We start from the raw sequence: 20,027 nt of genomic DNA on the forward strand, positions 1-20,027 counted from the left end.
CCCCCTCAGCCTTCTCTTCTCCAGACTAAAAAGCCCTAAGTCCCTCAGCCTTTCCTCATCAGAGAGATGCTCCAGGCCCCTCATCATCTTTGTAGCCCTCTGCTGTACCCTCTGCAGCAGTTCCCTGTCCTTCTTGAACTGGGGAGCCCAGAACTGGACCCAGTGCTCCAGATGGGGCCTAAAAAGCCTCTCGCTATTTTTTGGAAAAGCCATTTTTGAAACCAGCCATCTGTTCTCCTTTTTCCCTTGATTTTAAAGCAGTTAACACACAGTTTCAGACATGGGTTAACAAAGGCAGGGAACGAGGGGGGGGAAAAGGGCTGTCTCCGGCAGGAAAACCATCCAGACACTGTACTCTTGACTTTTGCGAACGATGAGCGGCCGGATGGGGAGGGGTGTTGCGCAAGCCCCAGGACCTTTCCCTGGCGGAGCCGGCAGCGGGGCTGGGCACGCCGGCGTGTTTTTCGTTTTTCCCTGCTGCTCCACAACCTTTCACCTACTTGGGCCGCTCCGGCCGCGCCGGGAGCCCTCGGCAACTCCCACGGCTGTAGCGTCGGGTGATGGAAAGACGAGAACAGGGAGATATGACCCCTGTTTGTAATGCTATTTCTGTCCCTTTTTTTTTTTTTTTTTCCCATGCAAAGGGACACATAAACATTTAGCAAACAAAAGTGTTAGTAGATTAAAGTATCAACCCAATTAAATAAAGGCAGAGCCATCTGAGCTGTGCCCAGGGTACTGCTGGAAATGCCACCGAGTGCTGCCAATACACCTCTTCAAGCCCCTCGGTCACCAGACCATTCCTTCCCCTTACACTCAAAACTTTGCTGTGCTATCATTAATTTCCACCTGGATTTATCATAGAATCATAGAATCATAGGTTTGGGTTGAAAGGGACCTTAAAGATCATTGAGTTCCAATCCCCCTGCCCTGGGCAGGGACACCTCCCACCAGACCAGGTTGCTCCAAGCCCCCTCCAACCTGGCCTTGAACCCCTCCAGGGATGGGGCAGCCACAGCTTCTCTGGGCAACCTGGGCCAGGCTCTCACCACCCTCACAGCAAAGAAGTTCTTCCCCAGATCTCATCTCAATCTCCCCTCTTTCAGTGTCAAACCCTTCCCCCTAGTCCTATCACTCCACTTCCAGATCAAGAGTCCCTCCTCATCTCTCCTGGAGCCCCCTTCAGGTACTGGAAAGCCACTATAAGGTCTCCCCTGAGCCTTCTCTTCCCAGGCTGAACTTTACTGCTCTTCCTTACCTTTCCTTACAAAAGCTGAATTAGAAGTTGCCTTTGTCCCCAGTAGAAAAAGTCAGTCTGGTTTCCCAAGGGAAAAAAAACTTCAATAATGTTGCCTGTTGACCTGTTTGCCAAACCATCCCCCCTAACCTGAAATGGAAATTCAGCTGAAATACCAGATTTGACTAGATAATCAACTTCCCTCAAACTTTGCACGAACTGGCAGATGGTTTAGGGAGGGGAGATTCAAATTTTGGGCCACATTTAGGAAACAGCAGGGGAAACTCGGCCAAGACTTGTTCTATCAGAAAGCAGCAACCCATTGGTCATCACCAGTATTCTGGCTGGTCAGGAGAGGGCCCAGCACAGCATATTGTGTCTCCAGCACTTGTTGTAGGAAGAAAAGCACTTAAATTTGTGTCCCCACGCAGGAAAACGTAGAGCAAAATCAGCCAAGACACTTTCTATTAAACATCAGCCCCACGGCCAGTCATGACGTCTTCTGGCCAGCCAGGAACACAGCTCTGCCCAAAGGACGCCACGGAGCATCTCCGGCCACGGGGAGGTCCTGAGGAACATCAAGGAGGGAGAGAGTTGATGCGAGGGACAGCATTTGGGGGAGAAACGGGGAGGAATCTGGGCTTCACTCATTCCACTCTCCCAGACCCAGCTGTTGGACAAAAGAGAAGAATGTTATCACAGCTCCATTTTCCCAAGGACTGACAGCAAAACTTTACGGTGACCGAGGAACTGAAAGCCTTGCTACTCTCTCTTCAAAACTTCCCGCCCCTCCCCAGGCAGCTCGGAAGAGGAAAGTTAAAAATATTAAAGCAGCAGAAATGAGACCCCCCCCTCTGATGAACGCCACAGTGCAGAATCTGGCACCGGCCTTCACCGTCAAAATGCTGTTTTCTCTGAAAACCTGCTCTTACACCTGTCACGTGCACGGGGGCTGCAGGAGGAGAGGGGAAAACTGTGGTTTGGAGAGGAAATAAAGTGAGAACAAACAGTACCGCAGTCAGGACGGGCCGTGGAGGGATGTGAAGGGGCTACAATTTTCCCAGTCTAGTTTTCCTCACATGCAGCTGGGCTGACCGTGGATCCTAATATATCATTGCATTTGTGCCTAAAACTTAGCTGCCTTGCCCAATATTCGGGACATCCTTAGGAATTATTTCCCAGATGCATCATTTACGTTTACAGGAATGGGCAGTTACACTGTTTGGAACCTGCTGTCATATACAACCCATCTTACAAAGAGCGAGAAGCCAATTTGCACGATGCAGGAGACGCGCTTCCCCCCGCAGCTCAGCGGGGTAACAAAACTCTGTCAGCTGTGGCGCTGCCGATGCGCCAAATTCTTGTAGAAGTTTTGTTTTGATTTGAAAAGCATCCAGGAGTCACTGGAGCCTTGCCCTGTTAATAACCGGGGAAGGCAACACGCTTCCTATATTTCCTGCAATTACAATCGTACTGTTTGTTCAGAGCTGAACTGAACACGTTGAGATTTTTGTTCATCCCTTACTGCATATAACTACCAGGAAAACTATAAGAAAACAAGCTGCTGTAAAGAAAAGGAACGTAAACAACAGGGATTATCGCTAGTAGACCTTTTCCCTATTCAGAACAGAATGTGTAAAATGACTACTCTAAAAGGTTTTCCAAGTTTCTTGTATTAATCAGGATCAGCACAGCAGCAGATTAAAATTAATTATCTCAGTAACAACAGACATAGCGACCTTATAAATTAGAATAATGGCCTTGTGTGGAGGGCTTCCTTGGCTCAGATTTTGTTGCAGAGTGTCACTCGAGATTCTTGCTTGTCACTGATTAGTAGCTTCAGGAAGAACATGAAACAAAACAAAATCTACCCTACACGTGCTCCACAATTTAAACAAGTTTGTATGATATTTTTACTTCCATGAGTCATCTGCAACTTGCAGGCAAACAAAGCCAAAACAGTCAAAAGCAAACCCCAACATCTACTCTCAAATTTGCAGCCCCTGGCAAGCGCAGGAGAAATCAAACTGGTTACGTTGGTAATTATTAGATGTCTTCATTTTGCTTCATTTCACATCTCATACGCCAACATTCAATCACTGTGGTAAAACGTAATATATCCGATGGAACAATAACAGAGTAACTCGCCCAATAAAATAATAAAACGGGGAGCAGTAAAATAATAAACCAGAAAGTACAGTGGGAATAGAAGAGTAAGCAGGGATAACAGGTATGACCAGGGAGACGACAATGAGATAAAGTTCCAGAAAATAACTAATGACAAGCTGAAGTGTTCTCCTCAGCCTATTAAACATTAAAATATGAGTCTGTTAGGAATGTGTGTCTTCCTCCCCATTAAAAAGAACTTATTTATGTCTGTAGAAGCATACAAAAACCTGACCGAGCAATTATATGCAAGTATTAAGGCCATATTTTTTTGTATTGTTGTTTTACTGCTGTGTGGTCCTGCTGTTCCTGACCAAGATTTAGGGTGCTGGGAAGTCCTTTGCTGAGGTTAACCCCATTTTTCCACGCCTTACGCAAACCCTGCCTTTAGCCGAGTGGCCTGGGTGCCTTGGGAAGGAGCCAGGCAGCGCTGGGGAGCAGAGTTCCCTCTGGGGGGGGAGAGGAGAAGGAGCGCAGGCTTCTCCCAGCTCCACCGTCACCCTGGAAGACGGGCTGGCTCGGTCACCCCTTAGGTCAGCTCTAGGGTCACTCAGTAAGGGCCACACGGCGATTCGGGACGGCTGCGTCACCGAACCGGCTGTCTGCGGGTATTTGGCCACCGCTAATCCAGGTCACAGCCACGACCTACGTGTCAAGCACCCTGAACCCTCTGGCGAGGACCCGATTCTGCTCCCCCCCGCGCACTCTCCGCACCGACGCTCTCAGCGATTCCACCGCTTTGTGCAAAGAGACCCTTTCCCTTTGGGTAACGCACCAAGCACCAGCGCATCCCCTCGGGCTCGCCAGCACGGCGGGCGCCGCGGCTGCCACCGGCCACCAGCCACCGCCGGGCGGTCGCCACAGCCCCGGGGACAACCCCCCCCCCCCCCTCCCGCCTATTGCCCCTAGAAGTTCAGTTCCCCCCCCGTCCCCCAGCGGGAAGAGCCGGGCACCCTTGGATCCTGGCAAGGTCGCCCCGGTAAACAAGATCACGGGAGGCGGCGCAGGGCCAGCATCCACCCCCCCCCCCCCCCCGCGCCCCAGGCTCCCCCCGCGGGGCTGGCCACCCGCCCGCTGCCGGCGGGGACAGGGACAACGGCGGGGGGGGGGGGGGGGGGGGGGGGGGAGGAGGCGATACCGGGGGGGACACGAAGGAGGGAGCCCCGCCAACGGCTGTCACGAGCCGCCGGGCGCGGGGGGAGCGTTCCGTTATGGGCGGGGCCCCGTCGCAGCCCCTCCCCCTCCCGGGGGGTTGTAAATAGAGGCGGCACGTGAAGCTGCGGGCCACCGGCGAGGGGACAGCCAGAGGGCTACGGGCACCCACCCGACACCGAGCCACCCACCCCTTTACCTGCCACCGACCGAGCCACCCACCCACCCACCCACCGACCGAGCCACCCACCCACCCCTTTACCTGCCACCCACCCACCGACTGACGGACCGACCGACGGACGGACCGCCGCCCCGGGAGCGATGAAGGCCGCCCGCATCGCCCTGCGCACCGCCGTCCCCCTGGCAGGGGCGAGCGGCAGCGGTAGCCGTGGCCAGTTGCCGCGGGAGGTGGAGCAGTTCTCCCGCTTCTCCCCCTCCCCGCTCTCCATCAAGCAGCTGCTGGACTTCGGTGAGAGGGCGGGGGGGGGCGAGGGGAGTGGGGGGGGTGGTAGTCTGTCGCTCGGAGGCTTGTGCCACCCGCTGAGGGGCGAGCCCCCGGGGTGGGGGGCGGCGATCCCCCCCCCCCCCGGCTGGAGCGGTCCGGAGGGAGGGGAGCGCTCCCCGCTTAGGGACCAGCCAGCCCCGGGGAGGTCGCCTGGGGTGACCACCTCAGGCACCCCCCGGGCGATGGTGAGCTGGCGCAGAGATGAAGATGGGCTAGAGCTCTAATTGGGTGGCGTTAATGGGCTGGGGGGGGGAGCTAAGAGTTAATCAGCTAATGGGTGTTTTCGTGCTCGGCGGCACACGCTGTCGGGGAGGGGTCATTAGTCTTGTCCTGATGGAGTGGACAAGCTGTCCCCAGATCCCATTCCCGCTTTGGCAGCCGGGGAGCCTGCGCTCGCACGACCTTTTCAGACGTCACCCCGAAGAAGCCCGTGTTTACAAAGCGCTTCTTCTGGAGGATTACAAATAAAGTCCCGTGCCTAAGTGGGGAACGTACCGTTATCCCCCCAGGAACAGGCTGTCAGCTGAGCAACAGCCCGCACAAACCCATACATCAGTGTTCAGGAGAACTGGCCGGTAACGGCGTGATGGTTGCGAAGGGACGTCGCCCCGACGTCTGTGGAAAGGCAGCGAGTTGCCCTCGTGCCTTCAAACTTTTATTTTGGTACCAAACTTTGTGGTTTGGATTTATTCATAGGCTCGACTAATGGATGTGAGAGAACTTCTTTTGCGTTTTTGCGCCAAGAGCTCCCCGTGAGGTTCGCAAACATACTGAAGGAAATCGATCTTCTTCCCGATAAATTACTAGGGACTCCATCAGTCCAATTAGTAAAAAGCTGGTAAGTAAGAGCTGCTTGAATTCAGCCGGATGACTCTGTTGTCATAGACTTCTCTGAATAGGAGAAGACAATAAGCAAAATACACTAGAAATGCAGTTCCTTTGCCGAATTGCAAGCTGTTTGACACTGTCCTTTTCTAGCATACTGAAATGAAATTGATAACCAGCATGGTTATAGTGGTATTTTTAAATAATGGAAAGAACAGTTTGAAAGAGCTGGTAGGGCAAATCTCACTTCTTACCCTTTAAGAAGGGCGAGAAGAAAACAGGCTCTGTTTTCACCTGGCATTGCAGCCACACAAGAATGGGAGAGCAGGCTCTGGGCTGGTTTGAGTCTGTCACTGGTGGGATTACTCCAGAGCTTCTTGTTCTGTAGCGTCTTGCCTTGGCTGGTGCTCCAAGGGTTTGGAATTGGGTTGATACAATCCCTGCGGTTGACCCAGTGCCTGAGTCCGATTTCCCCTGGCGGGGCTGCAGCGCTCGCAAGGGTGACTGGCATAAAGGGCAAAAGTATTAGAGACCCATGAACCGTTGTTGATGTAGCGAAGCAGTGTGCGTCAGGGCTGTCGGATGTTGGCACAAGAGGCTCAAGTACTTAGCTCGTGCCAAAGCCGATCACATTTGGAAAGATTTTGCTTAAGTGGCTTCCTGATCAGTATTGTCATTTGGATCTTCTTTTAAAACACCTCTCTTAAGAACGGTAAGGGGATCCTACGCCGCCAAAGTGAGGGTCTAGATGCCTTTCTGGGTGGCAGGCATAAGAAAAGGCTTTTAAAACTTCTAGGGTTCAGGCAGTCAATAAATATGAATCTATGATTCCATACTCAGATGGAACTTTGATACTTCAAACTTCCAGCTAACTTTTAAGAGTAATGATTCAGACAAGACAAAGTGTTTTTCCTGTTCCCAGACTAATAAAAATCAAATGAATAACATATATTCCATGTGCAATTTTTCAATAGGTACATCCAAAGCCTAATGGAGCTTGTCGAGTTCCATCAGAAAAGCCCAGATGACCAAAAAGTCTTATCTGAGTAAGCTTTTCGCTTGTTTCTTTGAACTATTCATCTCACATTCTGCTTCTCCTAACGTGGCCGGTTTAGAATGACAGATCTCACGAGCTTGATTTGATAATCCAGCGCAAAGTGCTGTGCATAGAGCAAGCTGGTTTAAATCTCTGCTCATGTTTAGCAACACTGCAAATAAGTAAGACCTGTTGCTGCTCAGTTTCAAGGGCGTACTGTCCCTTGAGCTGTCACAACAGAAATAACAACAACTATCTGGGACGTCATGTCCCTGCTTATTTCCAAGGTGTCACCTGGGGGGCTCTCTCCCTTCCTCACGTTCTCTGCTCAAACCATTACGAAGGAGAAAACAGGCAGTGAATTTGCCGTGGGTAGTGATCACACCTTTTGTATCAAAAATACCAGACTCTTCTGGTTTAGGTCAGCAAGGAATTACTTTTAAAAGAATGAAAAAATAGGCTGTATTTTAAGATTAAGGGTGTTATGCCCTTATTTGTGCTGCTGGATTAGATAAATGACACTGTACAAAGCTTGTCTCCATGTAGGCTTAGAATAATGTTCTAAAAAGATTTTTTTTTTTTTGCCTAGATTTATAGATACGTTAATTAGAGTCCGAAACAGACACCATGATGTGGTTCCTACAATGGCACAAGGAGTGATCGAATACAAGGACACTTTTAAAGTAGACCCTGTCACCAATCAAAACATTCAGTACTTCCTGGATCGTTTTTACATGAGCCGTATTTCCACCCGGATGCTAATGAACCAGCACAGTAAGTAGGAATTTTTGCCTGAGGAGAAACTTCAACCTGCTGAGAAACATGTTAATGTAGACATTTCTTAAAAGTGCTGGTGATCTGCCTGGGGTGACGTGGTGTGACACTGGAAACTCAGAAACTGAATGTGTGACTTAGGAAAGTAATGGGAAAACTCGTTTTCTAGACTGATTGTAGTTAAGTCGTGTGTGGAATATGTGGGGATCTCACTCTCTACATCTGAGAAGCCTTCAGATGCTGAACTATGGAAAAGCCAACACAGTTTGCTGGCAGTAGATGGCATTTTTAACTCATAAAAGGTAGAAATAACACTTGGTATTTTGTGACTGTTGTGATCACACTGTATGAGTCTAAATCTAAGACTTTTTGAAAATAGTACAGTATTTGGGATTAAATATAGTCTTGTTTTCATTTTAAACAGCTCTTCTTTTCGATGATAAATCCGGCTCAGGGCACCCGAGGCACATTGGGAGTATTGATCCTTGCTGTGATGTTGTTGAAGTGGTGAATGGTACGTATTCTCACATTCTCAACGTTTCACCATCAGTATTTAGATCCGATTGCCAGCAATCCAGGTAACCGACGCCTGTGGTATTAAGATGCTGACTGTTTATTATTGAAATAGCTGAAAGCAGTCTACCCAAATACCCAAACACAGGCTTTTATAGGACATAATTTAAAACACAAAGTAGGACTAAAAGCCATGTTGAGGCAAGGCAGAGGGAGAGACGAGGTAGGAGTTAAAGTTGTCTCTGGTGTTGAGATTGGCCTTACCCACCGGTGCATCTGTTCTGCAGAATTACCAGATGACTGAAGGGTTGTCCGTGCTGCTGGAATTGCCTGTTTGCTCTCAGTTTGCAGTGCACACAGTGGGTGCAGTGTTGCTATTCCTCTGAGACACAGGCTTAGTCAGTCTCTAACACCTCGGCAGCCAATGCAGTTAAAAATTATATTTTGCCATGCATTAGAATGAATTTCTACAGTGTTTGATGTGACGCATGTTTTACTTAAATATTTCAGATGCTTTTGAGAGTTCCAAGATGTTGTGTGACCAGTATTACTTAATGTCTCCAGAACTGAAGCTTACCCAAGTGAACGGTAAGATGCGAGCTTTGATGTCCATCGTCCTGTCGGCAGCCCAGCCGCTGCTTTTCCTGCTTCTCGCTGCTGCTTTTTTGATTCAGTCAAAAGGCTCCCAATTCCGTAGCCATAATGGTAGTCACCAGTTGATCTGTCTTGGGCTACTTCCTCTTCATTTTCCCTTGTAAGCACCTCATTTAATCCCCTGCATTAGAACTCGAGTGTCATTGTGTCTTAAAGACTAGATTTTCAAAATAAACTGGTTTTAAGCAAGTGGAAATTAGAATCTAAATACTGTTATGAGTCCGTAAAGTTGTTGGCTCATTGCGGGGGGGAAGGGGGAACCCCAAGCTAAGATTTGATTGATTTTCTTGTTTGTTTTGAGATACAACTTGCTTATTGTAACATTTGGATACAATATGGAAATTCCATCACCATTTCAAATGTTGCTTGTCTTTTTTTCTTTTTTTTTCCCCTCTCCTCTAGGAAAACATCCAGGAGAGCCAATTAACATTGTATATGTTCCATCTCATCTCTTTCACATGCTGTTTGAGCTCTTTAAGGTATGTCAGTATAAGGTGTTTCTTCCCTTAGTACTCTGAGCTGGAGCATCAATATTTAAAATATCCAACTAGATCTGAATGAAGCAAAGCTGTGCATAGGACAGTGAGACCTCTAGAATTTAATTATTTGGGGAAATAGCTTTGGTGGTTGGGAAAGGAATGATTGCGGTTTGTGGGAAAGTATTTGGATGAATTTGTGTGGTCTAAATGGGACAGGGGAAGGGAGACAGAGTAAAAGTGGGACGTGGGGTTGTGACCACCACCAGCCATCACTTTTCAGGGATTTTACTGCCTTTTGTGGAGTGGGTGATGCATCTTGAAGTAGCCAAACTCATGTGCTGCCAATGTGAGGTGCAGAATTCCGGTGGCCTTTAGCCATTGCTCAACTCTGGTGACTTTCAGGGAGTTATGTTATTTAATTTCCACTGGCTGGGTTATGCCGGGCAAGAACAATGTCATCGTTCAAGCACAGAAGAGCCTTGGCTGTACTTAGTCACTTCTAGGTGTGAGGCCTCCTCTGCTCCTGTTCCTGGGAAGCTGGGCGCTGGTGGGAATGGAGGGTAACCCTGCTCAGCCTCTGCATAACTGGGATATGGTTTTAAGTGTATAAATTCAACACTTTGTGATAACAGTAACCTTCATTTCCGTAGAATTCAATGAGGGCAACCGTTGAGTTCCAAGAAAACAGCCCTTCCCTTTCTCCAGTTGAAGTGACAGTTGTTCTGGGACAAGAAGACCTGGCAATTAAGGTATTTTGTTGGTCTACTCCAGTATGGGCTTAATGTAGTCTCTGTGATTGCATATGCTGCTGCAAGTCTGTGAGAACTTGCAGTCTTTCACGGCAGATCAAAGATACTATCCATGAGCCTTCTGTTAATTGCACTAAACAGAGGGCATCATCTAATTGAAGAGTAATATGCTGCAAAACAAATGCTTATTTCTTGCTGTTGGAAGGGTTTGTTCAAATAGCAGCATTTTAAATACCATTCTTAGTACCTGATTGTAGTTAACTTCATTCTCTCTCAACTCAGATCTCGGACAGAGGAGGCGGTGTTCCCGTCAGGAAAATTGAGCAGCTCTTCAGCTACATGTACTCCACGGCACCGCGGCCGAGGACGGATGACGGCCGAAACACCCCTCTTGTAAGATATTTTCAGTGCTCGCGTTACTGATAAAGCTGCTAAAAATGTTTGGACAGATTGGTAGGTTAATAAATTACGAAACTCTACGTCCACCCTACTGCTCTGTGGGGTGTGCAAAGATTATCAAGCCTCATAAATATGAATTAATGCTTTCTGAAACAGACTTTTAATATCAAGCTTAGTGGACAAAAATATGCTTTTAAAGATACAAAGAAAGAAGAACATAATTCTATTCTGAATCTAACCCTGTTTTTTTTTTTCTCTGATACTCCGATGGCAGTAGTTTACTTGTTCTTCACTCCCACCCAGTCCTCAAACTTGCTATAAATTGTGCTGCCTTTATGGAGCACAACTGGAATAGGCCCAGACTATTGTTGTTTATCTGCCAGTAGCAAACTCCCTTTCCTAATCAAGCTGTACTAGCAAAAACAAGGCAGGGAAAATACATGTGAGATGTATATGTAAATCCTTCCTCTTTCATGGAGACTTAGTTTTTTCTTTCTAGTGGTTTTGGGTTTGTTCTTTTTAATGGTCAGTTTCAATATTCTCTATGAAACTGATTAGAGATTTCTGGTTTCTTTTAAGAGATTAGAAAGTCCTTTGCATTTACTAATAGTTTAAAATCACTGAGCGCTTTCCAGCTATTTAATTTTAAGTCAAAAGAGTTAATAAAAAACAAATTAATCTTGTCTTGTATTTTATTTTTAGGCTGGCTTTGGGTATGGCTTGCCAATTTCTCGCCTGTATGCTAAATACTTTCAAGGAGATCTAAATCTCTACTCCATATGTGGTTATGGAACAGATGCTATTATCTACTTGAAGGTACATATTTTGATTTGATTAAATAAGATAGTGTTGATAACTACTGTTAATGCAGTGAGGTGACTACTAAGTACTACTTCAAGGTGAACAAATTCTCTGCTCGTGAGTAGAAAAGCTCGCGCTTTCATTAAGAAATGTTGGTGAGGTTTGGAGCTGGTATCTAGAGCTATAAAGGCCCCTCAGCTTTAACTAGTCTGCTTGGATAACTACTAGTTAGAGCCCCATTAGTTTTTAGATTCCATGAACCAGTAGGTACCAAATCTTAATACACAGTAGTGGGAGAAAGTGAGGTAACAGAAAGGTGTGAGCAGCAGATCTGGTTTCTTTACTCTGACAACAAGAAAGTCTGTATAAACTAATCCTTAAAGAATCGAGTATCTGCTCCTATTCCACATCTGCCATATAGCCCCTGCATAGGATTCAGCTATCGGTAATCTCGAATACCTGGCATACACCAGTAACTCGGAAAAAAGGCCTACATAATCTTTTCTACTTTTTGCCATTGCTCATGGGGAAAAAACTTGCTTTGAATTCCTTCTACTAAACCAAAAGCAGGGTTCTAAGCACATGGGAGCAGAAGGAAGGGACACAAAAGGAGAACAGAAGGAAGAGGCAGTTCAGATACATGGAGATAGATAGATATATCTATCTATCTCATTCCTATTTAACAATTTCCTAATAGAATACTAATTTTTTTTTTTTTAGCTGTAGAATATGGAAGTAGGAAAGGAACATATTTTAAAGTTTCTCTTACATTTACAAAATTCTGGTTCTTTTCCATGGCTTCCAGAACTAGCTTGAAAACAGGTTACAGGGTAAGGCCTATCAAAATGTGTAAATATGACTTGATGTTACTGTACGCTGCCAAAAATGTCCAAAGCAAACAGATACTGAAGCACACAAACTACTGCATCTCCTGTCAAAGCATTTGTGTAGATAACTTTATTTTGTGGAGTAACATTTGGAATGCACTGTGTGAATTTTTGCAAAGTGGTGTTACTGAGAGGTAGAAACCACGTAACTTTTTTTTTTTTTCCCTTCTTGGTATTTAGGCCCTATCAACAGAATCGGTAGAAAAGCTCCCAGTTTTTAACAAATCGGCTTCCAAGCATTACCAGGCTACCTCAGAAGCGGATGACTGGTGTGTCCCCAGTAAAGGCCCAAAGGATGTGTCGAAGCAGAGCGTGGCTGTCTGAAGAGAAGTCGGTATCCAGGGACCTGAGGGGATCAAGCTGGCTTCTCAAAAAAAAAAAAAACCCCAAAAAAAGAAAAGACTGGTGTTTGGAAGTATTCCTCTACCTCCAAACAAGCAAATTCTTCAAGTTTCAGGACTGGCAGAAGAGGAAGAAGATGAGGGTGTTAGAGCCTAGGCTGTATGCACTGAATGGGAAATCTTGCTATGGACTTCAGGGTGAGCAAAATAGGAGCACATATGTCTTTAAAGGAGAAGTGTTTATAGAGGAAAACCAGACTTTTTTTTTTCTTATGATCAAAGACTTGATATGGTAGAGGTGTGCAATTTTTGAGTCCTGTTTAATGCTTGAATTCTCAATACTGATAAACATCAGTTACGTTGGTGTATATTTTTCTCCTAGAATAGTTATCAGCTGTTCATCTTATTACAGAACCTCTCAGGTAGATAGATAACGTCTGTACTTTAAAGCTGTATTTATAACATTTGGAAAAGATCCACTTAACATGGCAGTCTTGTAGCAAGGTGTGAACGGCATTCAGATACAGCCTGACTGGAAGGGAGGGAGCCCCGGGAGGGAGGGAGAAAGTGTTTTCTGTGTATAAGGAAGTCCCATTTTAAAAAAAAAAAAGTATTCCAGTAATAATTCTATGTGATGCTCTGCTCTGGGTTACATTGCTAGATTTTTGTTAAGCTATTCATGGAAAAACTAGCCAAGTGAGGCTATACATAAGGTAACCAAGAAGGAAATCAGGATATTTTAGAAAACTACTGGAAAGAAATGGAAAGTTACTTGGTTACAGGAGCTGTAAGGTTGGGCTACATCTACCCTATGTCCCTGCGCTCCAGAAAGTGTATGCCGAGTCAGTCAATGAGGATTTTCCAAGCACTGAAGTTAGACATGCAAGTGTAATGGAAAGGTTTTGGTGATACGTAGTGTGTAAGCGTGATGTGGGGAACAACGGCATGTTTGAAACATGGTCTTGTGGTTCCTCTTTGTCATGCTGTTAGAAGAGGAGTGGCTCAGGACACTTAAACCAAAACCTGTCATCTTGGTCACATTTGTACTGGACCACACTAACTCCAAGAGGTACATGGGGGTTTGGCACCTGAAAGCTGTGATGAGCAACTGAAGGTCTGCTTGAAAGGTTTTCAGGAAGAGTGGTGGTGGAACTAGAGTTTTATTCTAAACCTGTTCATTGCAATGGGAGAGGCTTAGGAAATGAGAAGTTTAAAAATCTAAACAGCATTGAAAGCTACAGAATAACTTTTATGAGCAGCAAAATAATGGGGAATTGTCACAGGAACAGTGCCTGTGGGAAGGAGCTGTTGGGAAAATATTCCATTCCCAATGAGCTTCTTTCCCATCTTCTTTGTGCATTTTCCCCCTTGTAAGCAAGGTACACTTAGTGTCAAAATAGAAGTTAAACTATTGGATGTGGCCAGATTGGCCAGTCAAAGTTCATCAGGGCTGTATAATATTACTTGAACATTTTTACTTATTAGTATTTTATCTTAAGTGTATATGGTCCTTTGCAAGAAGTTGCAAGTACAGTATTTAAAGCATCCTGCTCAGTCATAGGAGTTTTCTAGAGCAGATCTGTATTTGTTGGACAGAAAGCCACTCCGTACTCTACTGTGAATATCAAATTATTTTTTTTTTAATAGGAAAGAGAAAGCTGGAACTACCTTTGTGTTCTAGAAGTCCTGTTGGGGTAGATTTCTCAATAGAAAATAAAATAGTATTCTGATATGCTTCATTTCTTTTAAAAACTAAATTTAGAAGTGTTGGTGGCAGCTACTGAGTATAATGACTTCAGTACTGCACCGAGGCTGGTTTTAACCCAGTGAATAAGCTGCGGTCACCAAAGGTCACCAGATGATGTATCTAAGCTCAGCTCAGTGAATGAAATGGGTAGCAAAAATATCTTTGTCTAGAATATACAGGTGTAGAAAAGCTGCCTTCACTGCCATAATATACTTGAATATTTGTTGAATTTTATTTTTTTGTATTGAATAGAAGGTCACAAAAACATACCTAAGTAGTAATTGTTGTCAAGTAAACACAAATTATAGCTGTCTGTCTGCACCCGGTAACGCTTGAATGTGAGGTGTGTTCCCATGGCATTCTGTCCATCTGTAATGGGGCTGTAACTCCTGTCCCAAAGCAGCTGGAGCAAATGGGTGCTGTACAACACATCTGCAGGGTTGTTTGCAGCCACAGAGCACGTTCCCAGGGCAGACCGAGGTGTGGGCGTAGCACTTACAGAACCCACGTGGATTCTCTGTTGTATTAAAAAAAAAAAAAAAATAAATTACTTAAGGGCTGTCTAACTAGATAATACAGTACCTTTTTTGGCATTTACTGAATTTTTATTCCTGAAAATAGAGCTGTATTAGAGTTTTAAGCCTTTTTCTTGGATGTAGATGTTGATATAATTTTATAATAAAATATTTTCAACAGTGTCTAGTGTCTTCGTTTTCTTCTAAGAAGTCTAGTGCAAGCAATGGCTTCTGCTATTTTAAGTCTTATCAAATGGGGTTGAGCAAAGCGACTCTCATATTGTGTCAAAGAGCTGTAGCAGGGGAGAGACACACTGAAACTACAGCTCTGCTTATGCTTAATGTTGTACCTACTGAGAGACTGCCCAGTGCCTAAAATCAGTGCATCACCTCACACATCACCTTATTCCTTCTAATTCAGGTAGATGTGAGAATTCAAAATTCTTCATCAGTGTGCACTCTGCCCTTTAAAAATATCTATTTTTTTGTTCAGCTGTAAATAATGTGAAACCACTAGTTTATATATATAAAGACATCCATAATGGAGTCTATATTTAACAAATAACTCTTTCCACACTCAACAGAAGCCTCTCTTCCAGCTCTGTGGCAATGGGACAACTGGCTTTTAATGGCAGGTGTGTGAGGGAAGGGCAGTTACCAGCTGGGGCAGACTGTGCCATGATAAAGCTGGTCTACAACTGGTGCTTTAGCAGACTTGTGCTTGCCTGGGAATGTCCCGCATCTCTCCTAATTTTAAGAAGATGGGAGTAACTGCAAAAATATGTGTAGGTACTTTACTGGAAAGAAGAGAGGTGAAAAGCAGCCAGACTCTGGGTCCCTGGGGGAAAATCTGCATGTGACAGCCCCGTGTGCTGGGTTTCCCCTTCTTCACACCTGTAATGTCCCCTTCTTTTCACCTGTAATGCCAGGGAAGCAGATCAGATGGTGTGATGTACCACTCGGGTGTATCTCAGGTGCACCGAGAAACAACCCAGAGCTACAGTACAGCAGGGACTTTATTAAACTACTGCAGAAAACAAAAGAAAACCAACAAAAAAACCACCTGCTGTGTTTTCTTTTCCCCATCTGCCTTTACTGTCTTGCAGCCCCTGGGGACAGGACTAGTGCATTTCCCCTCAGGTTTTTCCAAGCAGAAATACATCCATGTGCGCTCTGCACCTCACCCTGGCAGGCTGGGGAGATGTACACGCCACACGTGGGATTTGGGCATACTGTGGATGCGACAGCGATGTGCCCCACTTGCCATGCGAGTGGTTTCCCCGCAGCACCATCCCCTCCAGCCAAGCTCCCCGGTCCAGAAGGCTCCAGAAGATGAAATGTTGATATTTATTTATTTATTTATTTTCCCTTCCCCCACACAAACCCAGCGAGTGACAGAGGCCACACACCCGGCTCCTGATTCAGCAGAGCACGCCAGGGACCGGGACCGTCTTGCCTGGGGTGCGTCAGAGGGTCACTGACATCAGCGGGTTTACTCACGGGCTGAAGGCGTTCTGGTTTCACAGGAGATAAGCAGATGTTGCACTTCTCCCCCTTTTGCCCTCTGACCGGGACCTTACAAAGCCAGGTTCCTCTGTCAACAGAAACCACGCCAAAGCAGCCAATGTTTTCTTTCCAGATCGTTAGCTAAAACGTGTGCGCTGGTTTGTTACTGGTGCCTTGGGCGCACGTCCAGATTAATCTCCCCGGAGCCTTGATAAGCGGTTGTTCATTATCATCTTTTTCCTATCGCTTAACCAAGCTTTCAAACCCACCAGACTTTGCCCTCAGCGTGCAATAATGTCCTCCCCACGGCATTATTACAAAACAAGCTTTGCTACCTTTGATAAGAAACACTACTGAACTGGAAAAACAGATTAATTTTTTCCCCCCTTACAGTAGTGATGGTGACTTGAGAGGATCAGGTTATAACCCCCAAGAATCACAGAATCACAGATTTGCAGAATGGTAGGGGTTGGAAAGGACGTCTGGAGATCATTCAGTCCAACATCCCCCACAGGTCCACCCAGAGCAGTTGGACGGGAACGTGTCCAGGCAGTTTTTGAATGTCTCCAGAGACGGAGACTCCACCACCTCTCTGGGCAGCCTCTTCCAGGGCTCTGCCACCCTCACAGGAAAGAAGTTCCTCCTCACGTTTAGATGGAACTTCCCATGCTCCAGTTTGTGCCCATTGACCCTTGTCCTGTCACTGGGCACCACTAAGAGTCTGGCCCCATCCTCTTGCCACCCCTGCCCTTTAGATACTGATGAGCATTGATGAGGCCCCCTCTCAGTCTTCTCTTCTCCAGGCTGAACAGCCCCAGGTCTCTCACCCTTTCCTCAGCAGAGAGATGCTCCAGTCTCTTGATCATCTTTGTAGCCTCTGCTGGACTCTCTCCAGTAGTTCCTTGTCTTTCTTGAACTGGGGAGCCCAGCATTGGACACAGTGCTCCAGATGTGGCCTCACCAGGGCAGAGCAGAGGGGGAGAATGACCTGCCTCGACCTGCTGGCCACAATCTTTTTAATGCAAACTTTTTCCATGCAGGTCTCCTGCCTCTTTTGCTTGATTCCTTACTCCTAGGCATGCACTGATCTTGAGTTTGGAGGAAGTGATGCTTGAATATTAACCAGCTCTCTTGGACCCCACTACCTCCTAGAGCCCTCACCCATAGGACTCCTCCAAGCATCCTGCTTTTTGGCCTGCTTCGTCCATGCAGGATCCTGAACTCTACTATCTCACAGTCATTGCTGCCCCCGACCTTCACATCCCCAACCCGTCCTTCTTTGTTAGAACAACATCCAGCAGCACACATCTTCTCGTTGGTTCCCTCACCACCTGTGTCAAAAAGTTATCACCAATGCTCTGCAGAAACCTCCTGGACTGTGTGTGTCAGGCTGTGTTGCCTTTCCAGCACGTATCAGGGTGATTGAAGTCCCCCAGGAGAACCAGGGCCTGTGACTATGAGGCTGCTTTCAGCCATCTGCCTTTTAATTTTTGAGCAGTTTTGGCAAACAGAAGGTAGAACTTGGCAGTTTATGATCCCTCAGCGCAGCTAATTTCGGCTGTGGGGATGGTGAAGAGGAATTCTTCCCTGCCATCTCAAATGATGGATGGCACAGCAATCTAGAACACAGTCCTGTGTCTCCAGAATATTATGAGGCCTCTTAATAATGCAATTTTTAATATTAGTGGAAAAATATGTACGGGCTTTCAGGAGCTGCTTCTCACCAACTCCCCTCAATATTCCTTTTTCAGCTGTGAAAGAAAATCAAAACAAATTGGCCCACATAGAATCATCATGGATTTTCCTGTGTCACTCCCTCGCTTTGCAGCTCTTAGCAAGAAGAGGCAAGAAAGGAAAGGACCTACCTGATTTCCTGCCGTGTGAGAGGGATGGCCTTGAGGAACAAGTGTCCTGCTGCCTTCCCAGAGTCACAGCCAGTTGAAAACCCAGCCAGACCCACGATGTGGGATACACAGCAAGAGGAGCGACCACCATGCCCACCATCTAGGGCTGCAGAGCATCCTCCTGGGAGGTGACAGAGAGTTTCTAGTTTAGGACAGCCATACTTTAAGTTACGTTAATGTGATACATCCAGATATGCCCTGTCTGAAAGGCTCAAATAAGAAAATCAAGCGAAAAAAGATAATTGTTTTCATTGTTGTTTACAGGTTAGGCTTTCTGCACTATGTCACATTAGGGGGCTGAGCCTGAAAACGGAGAACCTTGGCATGGGATTCGGCACAGCAAGTACCTTATCGTGACACTACGTACGTGTCTGTATGTATGTGCCAAGGTATGAGTTGGATATCTAAGCTCCCTCTCTAGTGACCAGAGTCGATATATCTGGAGGACCCCAGAAAGCTACCAGCTCCTCCTGAGGCAGACACCTACTTCTGGCCAGCTGAAGAGCTCCCACCTCTTCAATGGCAGAGTTCAACCGACTGTAATGGGACCCGAGACACTTGGGGCACATGTAGGCACCCGCATTTAGGTGGCTTCGGCTGTGAGCCAGCTCCCAGCTAACTCAGTTACCTAAATATAGACACCTGATGCTATATGAGGAACCCTGGAGTACCATGCCCGTCTCTCATTTCTCATCTCCAGAAGAACAGACATCTTCCATGGGTCTTTAGTCAGTGTTGGACTGATGGTTGGACTAGATGATCTGAAAGGTCCCTTCCAAACTAGGGCATTCTACGATTCTGTGATTCCTTTGTCACCTCTGCCAATCCCATGCAAATACCTTGCGTGGACGCTCTTGTCTTTCTCAAGTATCAGTGAACGTTTATGTTTAGGTGAATGACTCAAGTCCCCCTTACTAATTCTGGGTGGTTGTGGGAGGCTGGAAACACAGAGCTCAAAACAACGTCACCACTGTGTCATTGCTGGCCAGGCTGGATAGATAATGGAAAATCCCAGACGATATTTGTCTTGCAACAGCCACCAATGGGATGAGAGCGGAGGAAGCCTGCTGGCTGCCGGCACATGCTGTGTCATCACAGAGCTGCCCCCGTGTCATCCTGAGAGCTCTGTCTGAGCCCTGCTTGCTCCTCCTCACCCAAATACCAATTAACTTGCCAACCGGGCAGGCCTTTTACAGAAAATCAGGAGCTCACTGTAGCTGACGGCGCCTGCTTAACACCATGAGGCATACTGAGAAATCAGATGCACTGAAAGCCCTTTTCTGGCTGTTCACGCTGGTGGCTTTCTCTTTTCTAGCAGCTTTACCACCCACAACACTCCTGGTTGATTTTTAACAAATTAACTGGGAAACAGGTTGGAATATCTGGCAGGGATACTCGTCCTTCCCTCCAATCGCTGTAGCGTGCAGCCCAACAACTAACGTGCATGGCAGAGGGTATTGGTGGCCCAGAGGCACTCCCCTGCTCCCAGAGGGTGTTACTGGAGGAACTCAACCTCCGTGCAGGGGCGGATCAGAGGGGTTATACCACCCTGGGCACGAACAGGTTTGTGCCGTTGCTTCACAGGCCGTAGGAAGCTGTTTGCTCAGGCATGAAACTTCATTTGTGTTGACACAGAAGCACTTGTTTGTGCTGAGTTAGGACCTGTTATAAAACTCTGAACTCACGGGACAACTCTCCCTTGTTTCTAATCAACTTTGCCTCAGGTTTTACATAATCACAGAATGATATGGGGTTGGAAGGGACCTCTGGAGACCACCCAGTCCAATCCCCTGCCAGAACAGGGTCACCCAGAGCAGGTCCCACAGGAAGTGTCTCA

The 20,027-nt window shown here is 46.6% G+C and overlaps 1 protein-coding gene across 1 annotated transcript; it reads left to right on the forward strand.

The window, feature by feature from the left end:
- Nucleotides 1-4,690: 4,690 nt before the first annotated feature.
- On the forward strand, nucleotides 4,691-14,963 carry PDK4 (pyruvate dehydrogenase kinase 4). Its single transcript, XM_074150369.1, has 11 exons — nucleotides 4,691-5,024; nucleotides 5,757-5,898; nucleotides 6,860-6,931; nucleotides 7,511-7,695; nucleotides 8,120-8,209; nucleotides 8,719-8,796; nucleotides 9,265-9,341; nucleotides 9,992-10,090; nucleotides 10,373-10,483; nucleotides 11,192-11,305; nucleotides 12,358-14,963. Exons 1-11 carry the CDS (start codon nucleotides 4,877-4,879, stop codon nucleotides 12,499-12,501), a joined length of 1,260 nt encoding a protein of 419 aa, XP_074006470.1. The 5' UTR covers nucleotides 4,691-4,876; the 3' UTR covers nucleotides 12,502-14,963.
- The last annotated feature ends 5,064 nt before the right edge of the window (nucleotides 14,964-20,027 follow it).

This window comes from Numenius arquata, chromosome 7 (assembly GCF_964106895.1).
Source record: "Numenius arquata chromosome 7, bNumArq3.hap1.1, whole genome shotgun sequence".
NCBI classification, from domain to species: domain Eukaryota; kingdom Metazoa; phylum Chordata; class Aves; order Charadriiformes; family Scolopacidae; genus Numenius; species Numenius arquata.